We start from the raw sequence: 18597 nt of genomic DNA, 5'->3' as shown, positions 1-18597 counted from the left end.
AAATACACAAAAATATGAACGTTTTAAAAAAATTACAATTTACAAGGATGAGAATCATAAAGGGATTATCCAGAAGCATTTTACGTACCTCCAACTTTGAACTACAGGTGAATGAGATGAAAAGCAAAGATAATGGTCACGGTACAGTGAAATTACACAATGGCAAATTTGAACAGCAAAAGAATAAATTTGTAAGTTGGAAACATGCAAGTGACTTCACCATTGGGCCTTGAATACAAAATAATTAAAATACAACTCTGTCTGAACTATGGTACAAAGATGGTACAAAGATTCCTTTGGACATGTGATGTATATCATGACAAAATCTTGACTAAAATCTTGAATAACAGGTTTAAGGAAGGATTAAGGTTAATGATAAAAAAAATAATTTCTATACCAAAAAATATTTTATCTTGGCATTAAGTTATAACTAGAAAAATGTGTATTCATTATAAAAATGTACATAGAGTTTTACTATTTTATTAATTTATGGATTCTTGGATTAAGCTATTATTGGACTTTTATGATTTTACTAATTTATTATGATTTTATAAAATCAATTAGGCAATTTAGTCATCCAGGATTGGAGGGAGTGAATGAAAATATCTTGAGTTTTAGTTCTTTTGGCTTTTTAATTCTTGTTTTGTCCTGAATTACATCATTTTATTTCATTTTGAGGCCCCCTGGTTGAGAACCATTCATCTATGGGATTCATTTAGCATTCAATCATAACCATATTCATGGTATTTAAAAGCTAGTTCAAGGTACAAAGAATAGCATAGTATTACAATGGTGCATATACACAAAAAATCTGAACCACAAAACCAGTCGTAAGTCACATGGTATATTAGTAACAACAAAAATCATTATAGGATATTAAATAAAGATAATGTTCCATGAGGGTATTTTGTAAATTTCTTACCAAAAATATATAAAAACTTAATTTTTGATAACATTGTTAAGAACGTAATTTGGACAACTTTAAAGGGGATTTTCTCAATATTTTGATTTTTTTTTTTTTTTTTTTCACCCTCAGACTCCAAATTTTCAAGTAATAATTGTAGTTTAAATCTCAATTTCAAAAAATGGACTCTTATGACTGCTTTTGTTGTGCACGGTCACAAACAGAATTGGCAGATTTTCAACACCTGGATACTGCTAACTGCTACATATTAGACATTTATAAGTTCACTTAAAAAAGACAAAAGTAACGCAGTAAAAAAAAAGCACTTGAATAAATATATTAACCAGCAATAATTTATGTTGTTTTAATCATCATACAACATTACGGCAATAGAAGAAACAGTGAACTAGACACAGAACTGTCTCCAAATCACACGATTTAAATTTTCAATCAGTGATTGTATAATCGTTATTCTCTGCTCTGTTAAACATAGCCTCAACTGAAATCTCCCCAATAACAATGATACGATCTTTTGCTTTATGCACAGCTCCTTCATTGACTGTCTTCATTGATTTATCCATTCATTCTGGCAAAACTCATCCACAAACAAACCATAATGTATTTGAGAGAATAATCACCATGAGTTCTTCCTTACAAATACACAATGTCAGTTCAAATAAAAGCACACAACGGAGCGATAAAAGAAAAGTCAGAGGCACAGATATCAACAGATCTGCATCACAAATGAATGAAATTCACATGTACCATAACCTGTATCTGAAATAACTCAACAGAAAAGTCCCAAATGACATCAAAAAAAAAAAAAGAAAAGAAAAATCACAGAATTAGAAACTGCCAACAGGAATTTGTTTGTAATACATCTATTCTTTCTTGTGTTCCTTAGAACTGGACAATCATCACTGAATCATCTAACTCTATATCTTAACAAATGTCAAGAGATTCTTCGAAATGACTATCATTTGGTAACTATGATCTAAAGCTGCGGAGGTGCAGTGGTCGGCTTAGTCGTAGCACAAAATCAGCAGCACGTCTTCTGAGTAAATGATGCACCTGCAGTCTTTTGCAGCATTTCTGTATCTGTTATTTGTAACACTCTATTGTTATGGCTTCCTTTCAGTGCGTCCCACTTTCTCTGAGCTTTGCTCTGTTTTCTGCCACTGTCAGTCTGTCTTGTTGCCATGGCAGTTTCTCTGATTCACACTTCTCTGGCTGAGCTTATGTTTCAGTCCGCTTCCCTAAGCTCCTGAGAAGCCACTTCTGGGTTCCCATGCGATGAGCAGCTGGGTACAGGATTTGCCACACCTTGGGAATCACCATTTGCTCCGTAGTGCAAGTGTTGGAGACTCTCCTTGCTACAATTCCTCTCTGAGTTTGAGTATTTCCTTTCAGACTCATCACAATTCGTCTCTGCAGAGCAAACATGGTCTCCCTGTGATCCCTGCTCCTCCTCGTGACGGGTCTCAGGAGAAGGCTGTTGCTCTGATGGAGGTGGGTTTTGGTGGGTCGGTGGAGCTTCGCCTGCTGCAGCCGTCAGATTAGCTGAGGAGGGTTTTATGGAGGCATGGCACATGGGGCATGTCTCTTGCACATAAAGCCACTTTCTCAAACAGTTGCCATGGAAGAAATGACCACAGTATGTGATCACTGCTGATGTCATATCCTGCAGGTTACAAAAATTTTTACTTTTATCATCATCATCACTGTCATGCAAAGTTTAATTCGATTACTTCTGTTTAATGCTATACCGTTTCATTTACACTACTTCCTCAAATAGTTAAAACAGTAGTATTATGAAACTGTTTTCTAATTGAATATATTTTAAAATTTATTTAAAATTTTAATAATTTCACATTGTTACTGTTTTTTTCATCAAATAAATGCAGCCTTGGTGAGCATAAGAGACTGCTTTCAAAAACAAACTTTTTAATGGTAGTGTATACACCCATTTAAATATGAAAATATTCTCACAACTTCCACTAGCACATTTGAATGTTGCAAGTCAAGGACAAAACTTGTTTCTACCCTAACTATGACATGCAGAGCACCTGCACTTTGTGCTTGTTCTGACCTGGAAGCAGATGGCACAGACATCATTGTGGTCCTGCAGCTGCTCTGCACTGGCCCGTGGAAGTATATTGATTTTGCGAGCAGCTTCTTGTCTAAGCAAGAAGCTTTTCCAGCCGGCCTGGGCACGTAGCCACACATTGCAGTAGGAGTGGATGATAATGACCGACGCTCCCATCCAGCTCCATTCTCCCCACAGTGACTCCCATGCCCCGTACGCCACAACACACACAGCCACCGCAAACTCCAGCACCCGACACACACCATTCACATAATAAACAATCTCATCCAATCCGGGCAGGGCAGCACCACGCCAGACCTCCACCATGAACAGGCTGTAGATCAGCAGAGTGCCTGTCACCTATAAAAAGGGAGCACAGCATGCTGTGATCTCACAGAAACCAAAACAAAACAAATGAGTTCATAAAACAGAGCGTACCTGCAGCGATGTGAGCATACAGCTAGAAACCAAGATCAGCAGCCAGAAATCCATGTTGAAAAACTGAGAGATCTTGTAGGCCATGAATCCCGGAAACAGCAGCAGAAAGCCACACATAGATAAACCACGCAAGTGCTTCCACACACTCCTGTGGAGACGGAAAGAAACATTTTGGATTTGCTCAAGCATAAAAAAACCCCACAGTGTTCAACTCTCAGATTAAACATGCTAACGCCCAAAATAACTAGGTAGGTAACTAAACCATTGTCCACATTTATAATAAATAATAAGAATTTAAAAAAAATGTGTGGTTGTATGCACGTTTGTATGTACACTGAACAAAATTATAAACGCAAAACTTTTGTTTTTGCCCCTATTGTTCATGAGCTGAACTCAAAGATCTAAGACTTTTTCTATGTACACAAAAGGCCTATTTCTCTCAAATATTGTTCACAAACCTGTCTAAATCTGTGTTAGTGAGCACTTCTCCTTTGAGAAGTGATTAGACAGCATGATTATTGCACAGGTGTGCCTTAGGCTGGTCACAATAAAAGGCCACTCTAAAATGTGCAATTTTACTGTATTGGGGGGTCCGGGGGGGTCCGAAAACCAGTCAGTATCTGGTGTGACCACCATTTTCCTTACGCAGTGCAACACTTCTGCTTCGCATAGAGTTGATCAGGTTGTCCACTCCTCTTCAATGGCTGTGCGAAGTTGCTTGATATTGGCAGGAACTGGAACCCGCTGTCATATACGCCGATCCAGAGCATCCCAAACATGCTCAATGGGTGACATGTCCAGTGAGTATGCTGGCCATGCAAGAACTGGGATGTTTTCAGCTTCCAGGAATTGTGTACAGATCCTTGCAACATGGGGCCGTGCATTATCATGCTGCAACATGAGGTGATGGTCGTGGATGAATGGCACAACAATGGGCCTCGGGATCTCGTCATGGTATCTCTGTGCATTCAAAATGCCATCAATAAAATGCACCTGTGTTCGTTGTCCATAACATACGCCTGCCCATACCATAACCCCACCGCCACCTTGGGCCACTCGATCCACAACGTTAACATCAGCAAACCGCTCACCCACACGACGTCATACACGCCATCTGCTCTGTACAGTGAAAACCGGGATACATCCGTGAAGAGAACACCTCTCCAAAGTGCCAGATGCCATCGAATGTGAGCAGTTGCCCCTCAAGTCGGTTACGACGATGAACTGCAGTCAGGTCGAGACCCCGATGAGGACGACGAGCATGCAGATGAGCTTCCCTGAGACGGTTTCTGACAGTTTGTGCGGAAATTCTTTGGTTATGCAAACCGATTGTTGCAGCAGCTGTCCGGGGCTGGTGTGGTTACACGTGGTCTGCGGTTGTGAGGCCGATTGGATGTACTGCCAAATTCTCTGAAATGCCTTTGGAGACGGCTTATGGTAGAGAAATTATCATTCAATTCAGCATGCCAATTGCACGCTCCCTCGAAACTTGCGACATCTGTGGCATTGTGCTGTGTGATATAACTGCACATTTTAGAGTGGCCTTTTATTGTGGCCAGCCTAAGGCACACCTGTGCAATAATCATGCTGTCTAATCAGCATCTTGATATGCCACATCTGTGAGGTGTATGGATTATCTCGGCAAAGGAGAAGTGCTCACTAACACAGATTTAGACAGATTTGTGAACAATATTTGAAAGAAATAGGCCTTTTGTGTACATAGAAAAAGTCTTAGATCTTTGAGTTCAGCTCATGAAAAATGGGGGCAAAAACAAAAGTGTTTATAATTTTGTTCAGTATATGTATGTGTGTGTGTGTGTATATATATATATATATATATATATATATATATATATATATATATATATATATATATATATATATATATATATATATATATATATATACACACACATATATACACACACACACACTCACCGGCCACTTTATTAGGTACACCTGTTCAATTGCTTGGTAACACAAATTGTTAATCAGCCAATCACAAGGCAGCAACTCAATGCATTTAGGCATCTAGATGTGGTGAAGAGGACTTGCTGAAGTTCAAACAGAGCATCAGAATGGGGAAGAAAGGGGATTTAATTGACTTTCAACGTGGAATGGTTGTTGGTGCCAGACGGGCTGGTCTGAATATGTCAAAAACTGCTGATCTACTGGGATTTTCACGCACAACCATCTCTAGGGTTTACAGAGAATGGTCCGAAAAAGAGAAAATATCCAGTGAGTGGCAGTTGTGAGGACGAAAATGCCTTGTTGATGTCAGAGGAGAATGGGCAGACTGGTTAGAGCTGATAGAAAGGCAACAGTAACTCAAATAACCACTCGTTACAACCAAGGTATGCAGAATACCATCTCTGAACGCACAACACGTCGAACCCTGAAGCAGATGGGCTACAGCAGCAGAAGACCACACCGGGTGCTGCTCTTGTAGGCTAAGAACAGGAAACGGAGGCTACAATTCGCACAGGCTCACCAAAATTGGACAATAGAAGTTTGAAAAATCATTGCCTGGTCTGATGAGTCTCGATTTCTGCTGCGACATTCAGATGGTAGGGTCAGAATTTGGCGTAAAGAACATGAAAGCATGGATCCATCCTGCATTGTCTCAGTGGATCAGGCTGGTGGTGGTGTAATGGTGTGGCGGATATTTTCTTGGCACACTTTGGGCCCCTTAGTACCAATTGAGCATCGTTTAAATGCCACAGCCTACCTGAGTATTGTTGCTGACCATGTCCATCCCTTTATGACTACAGTGTATGACTTCTGATGGCTACTTCCAGCAGGATAATGCACCATGTCACAAAGCTCAAATCATCTCAGACTGGTTTCTTGAACATGACAATGAGTTCACTTTACTCAAATGGCCTCCAGAGTCACCAGATCTCAATTCAATAGAGCACCTTTGGGATGTGGTGGAACGGGAGATTCGCATCATGGATGTGCAGCCGACAAATCTGCAGCAACTGCGTGATGCTATCATGTCGATATGGACCAAAATCTCTGAGGAAAGTTTCCAACACCTTGTTGAATCTATGCCACTTAGAATTAAGTCAGTTCTGAAGGCAAAAGGGGGTCCAACCCGGTACTAGCAAGGTGTACCTAATAAAGTGGCCAGTGAGTGAGTGAGTGAGTGAGTGTGTGTGTGTGTGTGTGTGTGTGTGTGTGTGTATGTATGTATGTATGTGTATGTATATATATATATATATACACACACACATATAATGTTATTAATATAATTCCGTTTAATAATAATTGTTGCAAAAAATTAAATAAATACTGTACTTTTTCATTTTTCTAGTCGTCAAAAAAAATCCTGGGAAAAAAAAAAATGTAGGAAATTGATCAAATTCTGGTGTTCAGCTTTGCCACCACAGGAAAATATTATATTTTAAATGTATATTAAAATAGAAAATGGTTATTTAAATTTTTCAATATTTCACAAATCAGAATATTGCTTTTACTGTATTTTTGATCAAACAAATGCAGCCTTAGTGAGCATAAGAGACTTCATTCAAAAACACATCTATGCATGTATGCATAGAATGAAAACAGAACTACTTTTGTTAATTCAGTGAATTAAATACATGAATTAAGTTCATTATTTGACAGTTTTTTTTTTTCTTCTGGAATTTGGTACACTGGTAAAGTCTAGCATCAGCACAAAAAAAGCCGTTTCAACAAAAGCAGTTGTAACAAAACAATGACAGCCAACAGAACAAACATAGTTCACATACGCATTTCCAATAGCACAACATTTTTTGCATGTATTGCTAGGTATATACACTGTCATACCTCCAATCTGTCATTAATAGTGTCATTTGTTCAGGTTGTAAATGGAATCGCATACCTGTTTCTACTAGCTCCGAGCCCCAAAACAACAGGCTCTGTGATCTCACTCATGCTTTGTAGAGTAGATGTGAGAACGATGAAGAGGATGATAAAGAGCAGAAAGCAGCGCTGTAGAGCTGCCATGTCCAACAACCCAGTCTGCAGGGCCAACAGCAGCAGAGTCACTCCCTCTGTCACACCCCTACAATATATATAAAAACATGAACGTTTGAACTGAACAAACACATGCACACAGTAAACATACATACATACATACACTTACCTGTGCATGACATTATGGTTCTGGAGAGCATTGAATCCTCCAAGGTAGAACTTACAGAGACTCAGAAGTCCCAGAGCCGTATAAGACACCACAAACGTTAAGCCAAGCAGGGAGTATGGGCTAGCACAGCATTCAGACACACTGAAAAACACGCACATTAGATTCAATTCACATTTGATATGGCCATTCAATGAGATTGAATACCCTGGAGTTTACCTGGTGAGGAGGTAGAGTAGCTGACCCTGTTGGACGGCAGTGATAGTGCCATAATTGGTAACAAGTTGCACTCCGAACAGCACAAACCAGAAAACACTAAACAATACAGGCACAGCAAAGCCATGCCAAAGGGACACTCCGACTGCCATCAGTCTGTACAACTCAGTCACCTACAGAAACAACAGAGATTTAGAAAAGAAGAACCGAGGCGATGTGTGTGAGAGATGCAAGTGTGTCAGTATGTGTTTGTGTTTTACCTCTATTGCCATTATCTCTCTGTAAGCAGCTCTGGCCAGTCTGTATGGCACAAAGAGGTTGGCGAGGTGGAAGATGGCCACCTCGGCCCCTGTGATCACCATGGACACAGAAGAGAGCGTGAGGAGCCAGTCCAGAGGGACAGACACCACACGCGCCAGAAGAGGGAGCAAGTGCGCTGAGAACAGCCACACGCGTCGAGTCCGCATGAGGAACGCACACAGCGTACTGACTATTATCTGACCTGCAAGTGAGCACACACACACACACACACATTGTAAAAGAGTCATAATCAGTACTGATATGCACAAATGTCAAAGGTGATTGTGCCATTGCACAAAAGATACAAAAAAATTGCATGACAGACAACGCACTTTTTCTGGCACCCTCTCTGAAGGGCTTAAATTATAATTTTATGGAAAGGTAGTGCTCTTTTCAAACACACTTGCCAATTTATACCTAATATTTTAATTGCTAATCAAGTTCTTTATGTGGGAAACGGATGATGTCCTCATGATCCTTTAGGAATCAGTGTAAGATGCTGATTTATAATCTATGCTGGAAACATTGCTATGCTTAATATTTTTGGGACCTGTGATACTTTCTGTTGGCTGTGATTCTTTGATAAATAAAAAGTTGAAAAGAACTGTTTATTGAAAATACTTCACAGGAATAAATTATATTTTAAAATATATTAAAATGGAACACTGTTATTTTAAATTGCAATAATATTTCATAAAATTTGTTTTCTGTATTTTTTAAATACTTTTAATTCTTTAAACTAACTTAAATTTTTTACACAATATATTAACCTAAAAAAAGTACAAAGGAAACAAAACAATACAACCATAACAACCCCAACAAAACAATAGCAACAACAAGTGGGGAACATCTAACAATCAAAGCATAATCTTAAGGTTTAATTCAGTTATTAGAGTACATTCAATTATTACAGTGAGAACAATAGTAATACACGATTCAGTTTTGAGGAAATCCACATAGGGTTGCCATACAGTTTGAAATTGGCGAAGAGATTTGAGTTCCAAGGAACATATCCTTTCCAGTTGTATGAAATGAAACCATTCACGTTTTTTCTGTATTTTTGGTCAAATAAATGCAGCCTTGATGAACATAAGAAACTTCTTCAAAAAACTTTAAAAATCTTACTGATCCCAAACTTTTGAATGCCACAATGTATGAATATATATATACACATACACATACATACATACATACATTCATGCATACATGCAGGGCTGGGAAGGTTACTTTTAAAATGTATTTCACTACAGATTACAAAATACATGCTTTAAAAATTAATAATGTACTAATGTAAACTAATGTATTTCGTTAGAATTCTCAGGTTTAGTAACAATCTAAACACTTTAGAATACTTTGAATTACTTAAGCTATGTAACACAAAGGAACATATTAACTTGATGTCTTAATAAATAAAAGTGACATCTTCCAGTCATAAGATTTGTTTTCTTTGCGTTTTTTTAACATCAGTTTTCCACAGCATTTCTATGAACAACAATGTTATGTCATTTAAATGTACCAATCAATATAAATTCAATTTGAATACAATGAATGGGATTCCGTGCTGTTTCATGCTGCATTCCAAGCTTCAAAACAAATCCAAACATATCATAAAAGTAGCCAACTGGCTAACAACTGGCACAGTTCTCAAACTTATGCAATTTGTTTAATGAATGGATCAAACTTTAAGTGATTACTTCATAATCCTCTCTATGGAGAAGCAATCATCACAAAAGAATCGCTGAGTAAAAATGGACAGGGCCCAAAGCAAGTAATGTCGTTATAGTTCAATGTAATTTAACAACCACAGTTCGCTAACGATGCTTTTGGGAAACATTCCCCAGATCTATCCGGTTTAATGTGAACCATTCACACTGGTTTCGTTACAATAAACAAAATAAATTATTAATTTAAAAGATTGATTCAAAAGAATCATCTGTTCACAAATCGAATCATGAACTCGCACTACCGCGCCAAATTCTTGAACATTTCGAATTAATAAATACTTCAAGTTCATCTGTAAAGCACACAAAAGCTATCTTTATAAACTTTTATTTCATGCATGATTCGTATGGATCTGTTAACTGAATGCAAAGTGTGAATTATAGGAGAATTCGGTGTCATTTGTCAATTAAATTCTTAGAAATATTAAACGCAATAACCATGCAACACTCAAAATATGAGAAAATAGAAAAACGAGTTACCGGATAAAAGTTTTCAAAGATCAAGAACAACTTCCCTCAAGATGCTTTTTCAGATTAACTTGTATCATTCGATGCTGATAGAAGTTTTGTTGCAGGCAGGTAGGCATTGCACTGCACTGAGATGTACGTCCTTTTTCATATTTATAAAATAATCTTTGTATTTCCACGAGAGAAATGCATTACGCGAATGACTTTCTGTTGTGTCGTCATATGCACTTTCACTAAATGAACTGCTGCACACAGTTTTTTTTTTTTTTCAACAGAGAATCGGTTGCCTTATTGGTTAAAATCCCCAAATTTACTTAAATATTAAATTAAGAAATTACATTAAAATTCAAAGTAATCACTTTGGTAATGCAAAATACTTTTCGGATGTAACTGTAATTTGATTACCACCTATTTAAAATGTAATTATAATGAAATACAGTTACTCATATTTTGTATTTTAAATACGTAACGCCATTACATGTATTTCGTTACTCCCGAGCCCTGCATATATACATACATAGAGCAGTGGCGAGCGGTGACTTTTTTAACGGTGACATTTATTTACCTGTGCCCCTCAGCAGAAATATACAGAAATTGAATAAAGTTATCAAACACTAAATTCTAAACTAAATACAGATGAATCCTTAAAACTATAAAAGTTATTGATTTCCTCTTAACAAAATGATTTGATATAACATTTTGTTTTATGCAATGTGTAAAAATTTCCATAAACTGGATTTCCATTAAACAGTGTATCTATACACTGTAGCTATTAATTTGCATATTAATGTGTTGCTGTTGGAACAGCATGTTGTAATAAATGGCCAGATTTTCAGAATAATATCTAATATTTCATAAGCAAATTGATATATAATTTATTTTCTTATTCAATTGTTATGTCTCCCAAAATGCATAATAAACATGCTTTTAGTCCTGGTGTCCTCTACAGTGGACATGTATGAAACGATGTCCTGTTTCATAACAGGAAGTCATATTTGAATTTGAAAACCCATAATATTTTCCTGAAATGTCGTCTTCGTCAACGAAATTAACACTGATATATATATATATATATTTATTAAATATTACGTATAGCACAGATCAGTTTGTTACAAAGTTTGTTAGATCTTGATTGTCAGGCTTTGTGGAATATGTTAAGCAAAAAAGCTGGTAAGCTAATATGTTTGCCAACAACTTAATAGCTTTAAGGTCTAAGTACTTTATGGCATTACTATCAGGGTTGTGATACAGTAACTTACTGGTGAGTGCAGTCACGAAACGGTTCATTGCCGGAGAGTCCAGAAAGAGTGCACCATCATATCCATACTGACCTTCATCTCTTACATAATCTCTGTTAACACAACAAAACACTTTGAAACACTTACCAGCAAACTGATAACTTTACTCACATATTTAAACATTGTGCAGTGACCCAATTCACATTGTTATTTTCACCTGACAATCTGATGACCCATGTAAAGAAGCATGGCGCAGAGAACATGCAGGTAGAGCTGGATAATATGCCCAAGCGGCAACAGCAGCACCACGGTGCTCACTATGTGACCTGCAGAACACACCAACAACAATCTCACATATGGCATATTTAGCCAACTCTACAATATAATGACTCATGATGATCACATAATATTTACCCAAATAATATATGTTCCAGATGACATATTTGTACTTGAAGAGCATGTCTTCTGTCCTCGCTTTGAGATGATCCGTGAAGCTGTCAATGTCACATTTATACAGCATGTCCAACACCAAGATGCTGGGCACCCTGAGGACAACATTAGCTACCTCCTCTAGTCGTGGCATCTTAATACAGACACAATAACCACCTGTACCATGTAGGAAGGCTGTCACATTATGACATTTGTCATAATATCATGCTCCTGTATTCTGCTTCTGCTTGGCGGTCCTCTTGAAAACGAAAGGACATTGTTTGGTGTGGCTATTCAGTAGATCCAATCAGAAAGCTGTGGGAAGAGAAACAATGACAGATCTTTGTTTTTCACAACATCAAGATGCGTTTCTGATGGCTCGCAAGATGTTTTCTGTCATTTATCAAAAAGGCTTAATGCTTGATTCAGCAACTAAGACATCTTAAACCAGTCTTAGATGGTCTCCCGGCCTGCTCGGACTGGTTTTAAATGGGCTTTTGGGAACTTTGACAGGCTGGGAGACCATCTACTGAAGACCAGCGTAGCAGGCTGAAAGACCACCATAAACCACCTAAGACAAGTAAACTATCTTAATACAGAGACTCACTTAAAGGTTTAAAGATGGGGGGGAAAAACACGGACTTTCGTTTTTTAACCTCAGTGTATTTTAAAGACGGTTGCACCCCACCTCCAGACTGTGTGTTTGTAGCATCATGGCAGCTCGTCTCAAAACAAAAGCGCCTCAGCAAAATTCATCCTCGAAAAATACACAGTTCCCACACCTGTCACAACCTCACACTGTTTAGAAACTACCGTCGACTGCAAACACACTTCCTGTCCTCCCCGTCTTCTTCTGTAGTTTTTTGAATGGCGGATTGCAAACTTAAATAGCGCACTACCGCCTCCTACTGTTAACAGTCCAGAGATTCCCCTCAGATCTGAAGCTCGTCATCAGCTTCGTCAGCCTCCACTCTGAGACCATACTTTAGCAAAACTACAGTAAATAAAATCCACAATTATATAGGATCTTCATTCTCCATATGTCATATTCTAATATGTTTAGGAAATTGTGGTGTTTCTTTCTGTTCTTTTAATTCCATTATATTTTAATTATTTTATTTTATAAAGAATATTTAGTGTTAATTGTTGCTGTTCCTAGATCCATGTAACTGTCAAATAAATAAAAAAATAAATAAAACCTCCTCATTATAGAGCTCAACCATTCAAAGACCATCAACACACTCTCCAAAGGTTTCAAATTGTTACTGGTTTCCTGATCATCTGTTTTCTCTTTTCAGTTTTTTTGAGACACACTGTGACTCATTTGTGTATTTCTTTATTTGTGTACATGATTTAAAGAGGAAAACTGCGACTTAATTTCAAAATACAGATAATGATGGACGGAAATGTATCATAGAGCATTGTAAAGATATTTTAGTGGAACTAGGCCTTCATTGCATCCATTCTGTGTTTGTATTTTAAGTTTTATTTCTTTATGTATTCATTCAAGTTCAACTGTAATTAATTCATGTATTCAGACAATAACTTTTGTTATAGCACTGTCGTTTTATGCTACAATTTTCCATGTCAATAAAAAAATAAATGTTCCTATTTGGCATGACTTTCTGACAGTCCTTTTAGGTTAAACCCTAATAAGACACTAGAAGGTATTAAAGGCCATGTAGAAGGGTAAAAAGCACAGTAATAATAAGTAATATAAAAACTAACATTTATGAAAAAACAGACTTAAAAAGGTTCTTTATGACACCATTAAGATCTGATAGTACACATGGTTCTTTTTGGAACCTAAAGGGTACTTAATTTCTTCTCTTATGGTCTAAACGTTCATTTATCCACTTTATCCAATTTTTAATGTATTTTTTAGTTATTGAATTAATCTCTGATCTATATGTGATAAGTAAACATCAACTGCGCAACTATACTTGGTTTGCCAAGCTGTCTGCTTCCTCATTCACATCAAACATAAAACACACACACACAAAACTGCACCTCTATATTTCCTCATTGTATTATACTGTATAAATTTACATAAGCATATTGGGAATTTTCAACACTATATGCTTATTTGTTCCTGACTGTATATGGCAGAACTGGAGTCTGCGCCTACAATGTTCTGCCGTAACCTGTATGGCCTGCTGTGAAGGAATCTTCTAAGGAAACTAGTTTTAGTCAGACTTCCAAGGCACCGTAGCGTCATGGTCTAGAATGGATTCATGTGAACTTTATTCATAACCAAGCAAACATTCAATAATGCTAGAAATTAAATCATGCATTTGAAAAATTATAAAATGAATTAATTTGTTTTCAATCACTCTACTGCATGTCTAATCTATTAATTTACATGAGTTTTGTAAAGTCATCTAAACATTTCCAGTGTTCAAATATTGTTTAATTTCAACAGTGTTCTTTTGAAATTAAGATACTGACAAGAATTAAGTACACTGACATTAAGACAAGAATTTCCAAAGAAAGCTGTGTAATTGAAAAAATGTCTTAAAATAATAACAATTGAAATATTAACAATTAAAATAAAATATATAGGTAAATAAAGTAAACTGACATATTTAACATCAAATCTAGCTAAGAACAGCTTTTTAACAACTCGTGAAAGGATTTTAAAAGAGGATGAGTTCTTCTATGGCCTGACAAAAAGATATAGCAACAAAGAACTTCCGCCATTGCATTAACCTTACTGATTTTGCACAAGCAGCTTACAGGAAAGAAAGGCAAGGTCCACTTCTGCTAATTTCAGCAATCATCGCTTTCTTCTTAATCATGCTTCTCAAATGTGACACTGGCTTTTGGGAAGGCATCATCACGGCAGAGACTGTACATGGAGGAGGAAAATACATTGAACACTGACCTCGGATAGCCCTCACCTAAGGAGAACACACACATTGAGCGTTTGAGAATGGTAACTATTAAAATACGTTGCAGGTAAAAAGCAGTGGGTGCTGTAAAGGTCTGAGTCTCTGTGAGCAAGGGGGAGAGGAAATGGGCTCAGTGACCTTTGCAGCCAATTTCCCCTGTGTTCAAACAGCAGCATGAAAGCCAGGTCTGTTTCTGAAGTCTGTGCAAAATGTCAATTGCAAATTATCCCACCAGCAGAAGGATTTGCTCTGAAAGTAGATTCCCTTATTGTGGCCAGCAGCTTTTAAGTTATTGCACATGAATGGTTTGACCCTATCCTCACTCTTTCTTACTATGTGTCCCTTTTTTGGAACAATCTACAAATTATTTAGAGATTTCAAAATAACTTTATAAATAAGGTGGTTTCGTTTTTAAATCATCTTCCATCCTGGCATACATATTTTTAGAAAAAAGTACTGAATATTTTCCATGTCATCATTTGGAGCAGTGCAAAAACACAGTTGTTTTTGTTCATATTGTGGGGTTATGTACACTGGGGGGGGGGGGGGGGGGGGGGGGGTGCTTAGTCATGAGGTATTCATTGTGCTTCATGGGTTAACATCTAAATTAACTGATCTTGTTCATCAAAGATAGCACATTAATATAATAAGTTAACAAATCATAATTTAAGAGTTCAATCAGGTAGAAATAGCTCCTAAAAAGAATAATTCATCCCTAAAGTCATCATTTACTCACCCTCGTGTCATTCCAAAACTGTATGCCTACTTTCAAAATATCTTCTAGACTTTGTTTTGACTATATAATTAATATCAATGGTTCCAAAATAACACTGGACCCCATATTGTATGAACAAATAACACTGGGAGATTTAAAAAAAAATCTCTTCTCTTGTGTTCCACATATGGAAGTAAGTTTGTAACAACATGAGGGTGAGTAAATGATCACAACTAACCATTTAAGGTAACAACTGCAGGTTACCCATGCCAAAAGTTCTCACTTCACTATAAATAAACTATTTCTTCCATCACAACATTAATAACTGATCTGATGTTTCCTTTACATACAAAATGAAAATAATGAAAAACAACCATCATATCCACACAAGCAGGCAGCTTAAATACCGAGCCATCAAAGAAACTATGTATTTCAGTAAGGAGAGTGTGAAATGTTCAACGACTTCATTTTACAGTAAGCGATAGATGGAAGTAGTGTGGGGAGTGGAACAACTGTATTCATGGTTTTAACACCACACCTCATTATGATGCAATATACATGTATCAGTCAGCAGAAAATTCCCATTGACCACTTTTTAACTATTTTTGTCAGAGACATCAGCACATGTAAATATGACATTGCAAATGTAGGTTCCACATGTGCCATTTCCATTTCCTTTATGGAAAGCAGCGCTATTCTGCTAAGTCACTGCTCTTGTCATGAAACTGCTCTTTTGCAATAAGGGGAATTCCTGGTTCCCTCTCTAACAAGCCTTTTTTTTCTTTCCGTCTCCCTTTTTCCCTTTTTTGTTTTATGGGAATTGAGGGCTGAACCAGTGAGATGTTTTTCCTCAGAAGCGCTTTGTAATGATTCATTATGAGGGGGCAGGAGACTCCCTCCCACTGCTTCCTTCTTACTGGGAAGTGATTGTCGGCTTACGGTACTAAAAGAGCATGAGAGAGTGTGTGAGTGAAAGAGGGAGATAAAAACAGAAAGAGAGAGAGAGAAATATTTAAGCTGAGAGAAAACAGAAGTCGTAGCTATAATTCAGAAGTCACAAGAACACCGCTCATCTCTGGCTTTACATGTGAGTTACTGGAGACTCTAATGGCAAAGAAGGATTGTGGATTTTAAAGTAATAGCTTGATCCATGATAGTCATAAAACAAAACAATTCACAAGAACAAAAGATATGAAGTTGATCCTGACAAGCTGGGATAAGCGTGCCTCTCTCCTTATCAGATAAGTATTGGATGTTCAGTATGACATGTGTTTTGGGAGAAAAATAAATGTTTGATCTTGCAAAATGAATTATGAGAGATGTGTGGTGGGTAGAAATAATATCTTACTGTATCTATAAAATATCATTATTGTGTTTTCATGAGATTTCTAATGTGAGTTTATACAAATGTAGTTTTTATATCAATTCAAAATGTAGTGTGTTGTTCATCAGAGCATTGTAGAAAATAAAATAAAATGGCTATTTCTGGGACTTCAGAGGGGGTTTCCAACTGTGCACCCATCAGGGCAGTTTAACTGGTTCAGTGCCGATTATTGGGAAGAGACCATTTCAGGTGTGGCAGGTTCTCAGTTAAGGACATGAAGTTCAATGCTTTTTTGCTGCAGTTAAGTAATGATCAAACATTAAACAAATATGTGATGGAGATAACATTGAAACAAAAAACGTGAGGTGAATTACGTCACTAACCCTGTGGCCTTGGCAGAGATACACTTATGAATTTATTAGCTGTGCTTCTCTTGTTCAAGGAAAACAGCAAAAGTGTATCAGAAGTCTTGAACTCTGTAGCGGCCAAATTAACAGGGCTTTTTGGTTGTTTGTTCATGTATTTTTTGTAAGCTTCAAGAAGTTTTCAGCTTTGGGCTAATGAATGGACACAGTTTTAGTCGAATCAACATAGATATAACAATTTTAAAGCACACCACGGACAACAGCATATCTGTATCATTACCAAATGAGTGTGATTTTTTAAAATTCATGTTAAGTAAATACTGACAAAATTTGTCTTGAGCGCTGAAGCCCTGAGAACTGAATTCCATAGATGGTGTTCATAAAGAGTTCATCTATGGGCTCAGTTCTTCTGGCATTGTGTTCAATGTCTTCTAAACAAATTTACAAAAAAATATTTATTCAATTATTTATCAAAAAATTTAAAATGTACATTCTATTGAATGTCATTTATTTATTTATTAAATTTTTTTTATTGAATTAAATTTAATTTTGAAATATATATATATATATAATTATTTACAGTTATTAAATGATATTTGAGTGTGTTTATATACAATACGTTACATATACAAGTTATACAAGTCACTTCACAGTTACAATGCCTTAGCTTGTGGTTAATGCTTTACTTTTGAGATATTTTATGAAATGTATGTTTTATGTGTTCTCCAATAAATATTCACCAATAATGTGTTCTCCAATAAATATGATTTTTTTCAAAAAAATTACCTTCTGCAGCTGTTTTTAATTAATAATTTTTTTATTATTATTATTATTCTTTTTTTTATGTTTCAGTGCATATTATGACAAATGCACACTCTCATTTATCAGACACTGTGGGTGTGCTTATCAAATGACCAAAGTCTGTCCACTACTTCCGTGTCGTTTTTCAAGTACAGGGCACCTATAAGTAACATTGGTCAGATGTTTAGCAATGCCTTTTAGAGGGTGTATGATGTGGATTCATCTTCATCTTGTATGTCTGTGGGTTGGATAGAAATGTATTGCCAAACAACATGGCCAGATTTTTCAGTAAAGCCAGTGGTGAGCTGACGTTATGCAAATGATACACTGACTCCCACGCTATAACCGCAGGCATGTCTTATCTCTTATTCCCAGCAAATGACTCAGGATCGATTCTTTGGAAATCTGGAGTAATGGACACCCTCACAAGACAACTAGTCATGACCAGTTATATCATAATGATCTGGTTAACCCCCATTCAATGCAGGCACTAATGGTAGTGGCCATCTGAATACAGTTTGGGGTGTCTATAATATCTTTTTATGCATTATGATCACTCAGATAGGTATTTTGTG

At 36.8% G+C, this 18597-nt stretch overlaps 1 protein-coding gene across 2 annotated transcripts; it reads right to left on the bottom strand.

Annotated features, from left to right (window-relative positions):
* Positions 1-625: 625 nt before the first annotated feature.
* Positions 626-12795, bottom strand: LOC306882741 (RING finger protein 145-like). 2 transcript variants are annotated; one of them, XM_079437593.1, is made up of 11 exons: positions 12615-12795; positions 11912-12241; positions 11715-11823; positions 11519-11610; positions 8031-8272; positions 7774-7943; positions 7558-7698; positions 7294-7476; positions 3429-3576; positions 2994-3350; positions 626-2585 (listed from the first exon to the last, which is right to left on the bottom strand). In XM_079437593.1, the coding sequence occupies exons 2-11, from the start codon at positions 12078-12080 to the stop codon at positions 2148-2150; spliced, it is 2049 nt and encodes a 682-aa protein (XP_079293719.1). In that variant the 5' UTR covers positions 12081-12241; positions 12615-12795; the 3' UTR covers positions 626-2147. The 2 variants fall into 2 exon arrangements, with proteins under 2 accessions (XP_079293719.1, XP_079293720.1); XM_079437594.1 differs by having other exon boundaries at positions 12534-12786.
* Positions 12796-18597: the final 5802 nt, after the last annotated feature.

Source organism: Barbus barbus (genome assembly GCF_936440315.1).
Source record: "Barbus barbus genome assembly, chromosome: 16".
In the NCBI taxonomy this organism is placed as follows: domain Eukaryota; kingdom Metazoa; phylum Chordata; class Actinopteri; order Cypriniformes; family Cyprinidae; genus Barbus; species Barbus barbus.
The sequence above is the reverse complement of the archived record's forward strand: the minus strand, read 5'-3'. Positions and strand labels throughout refer to the sequence as shown.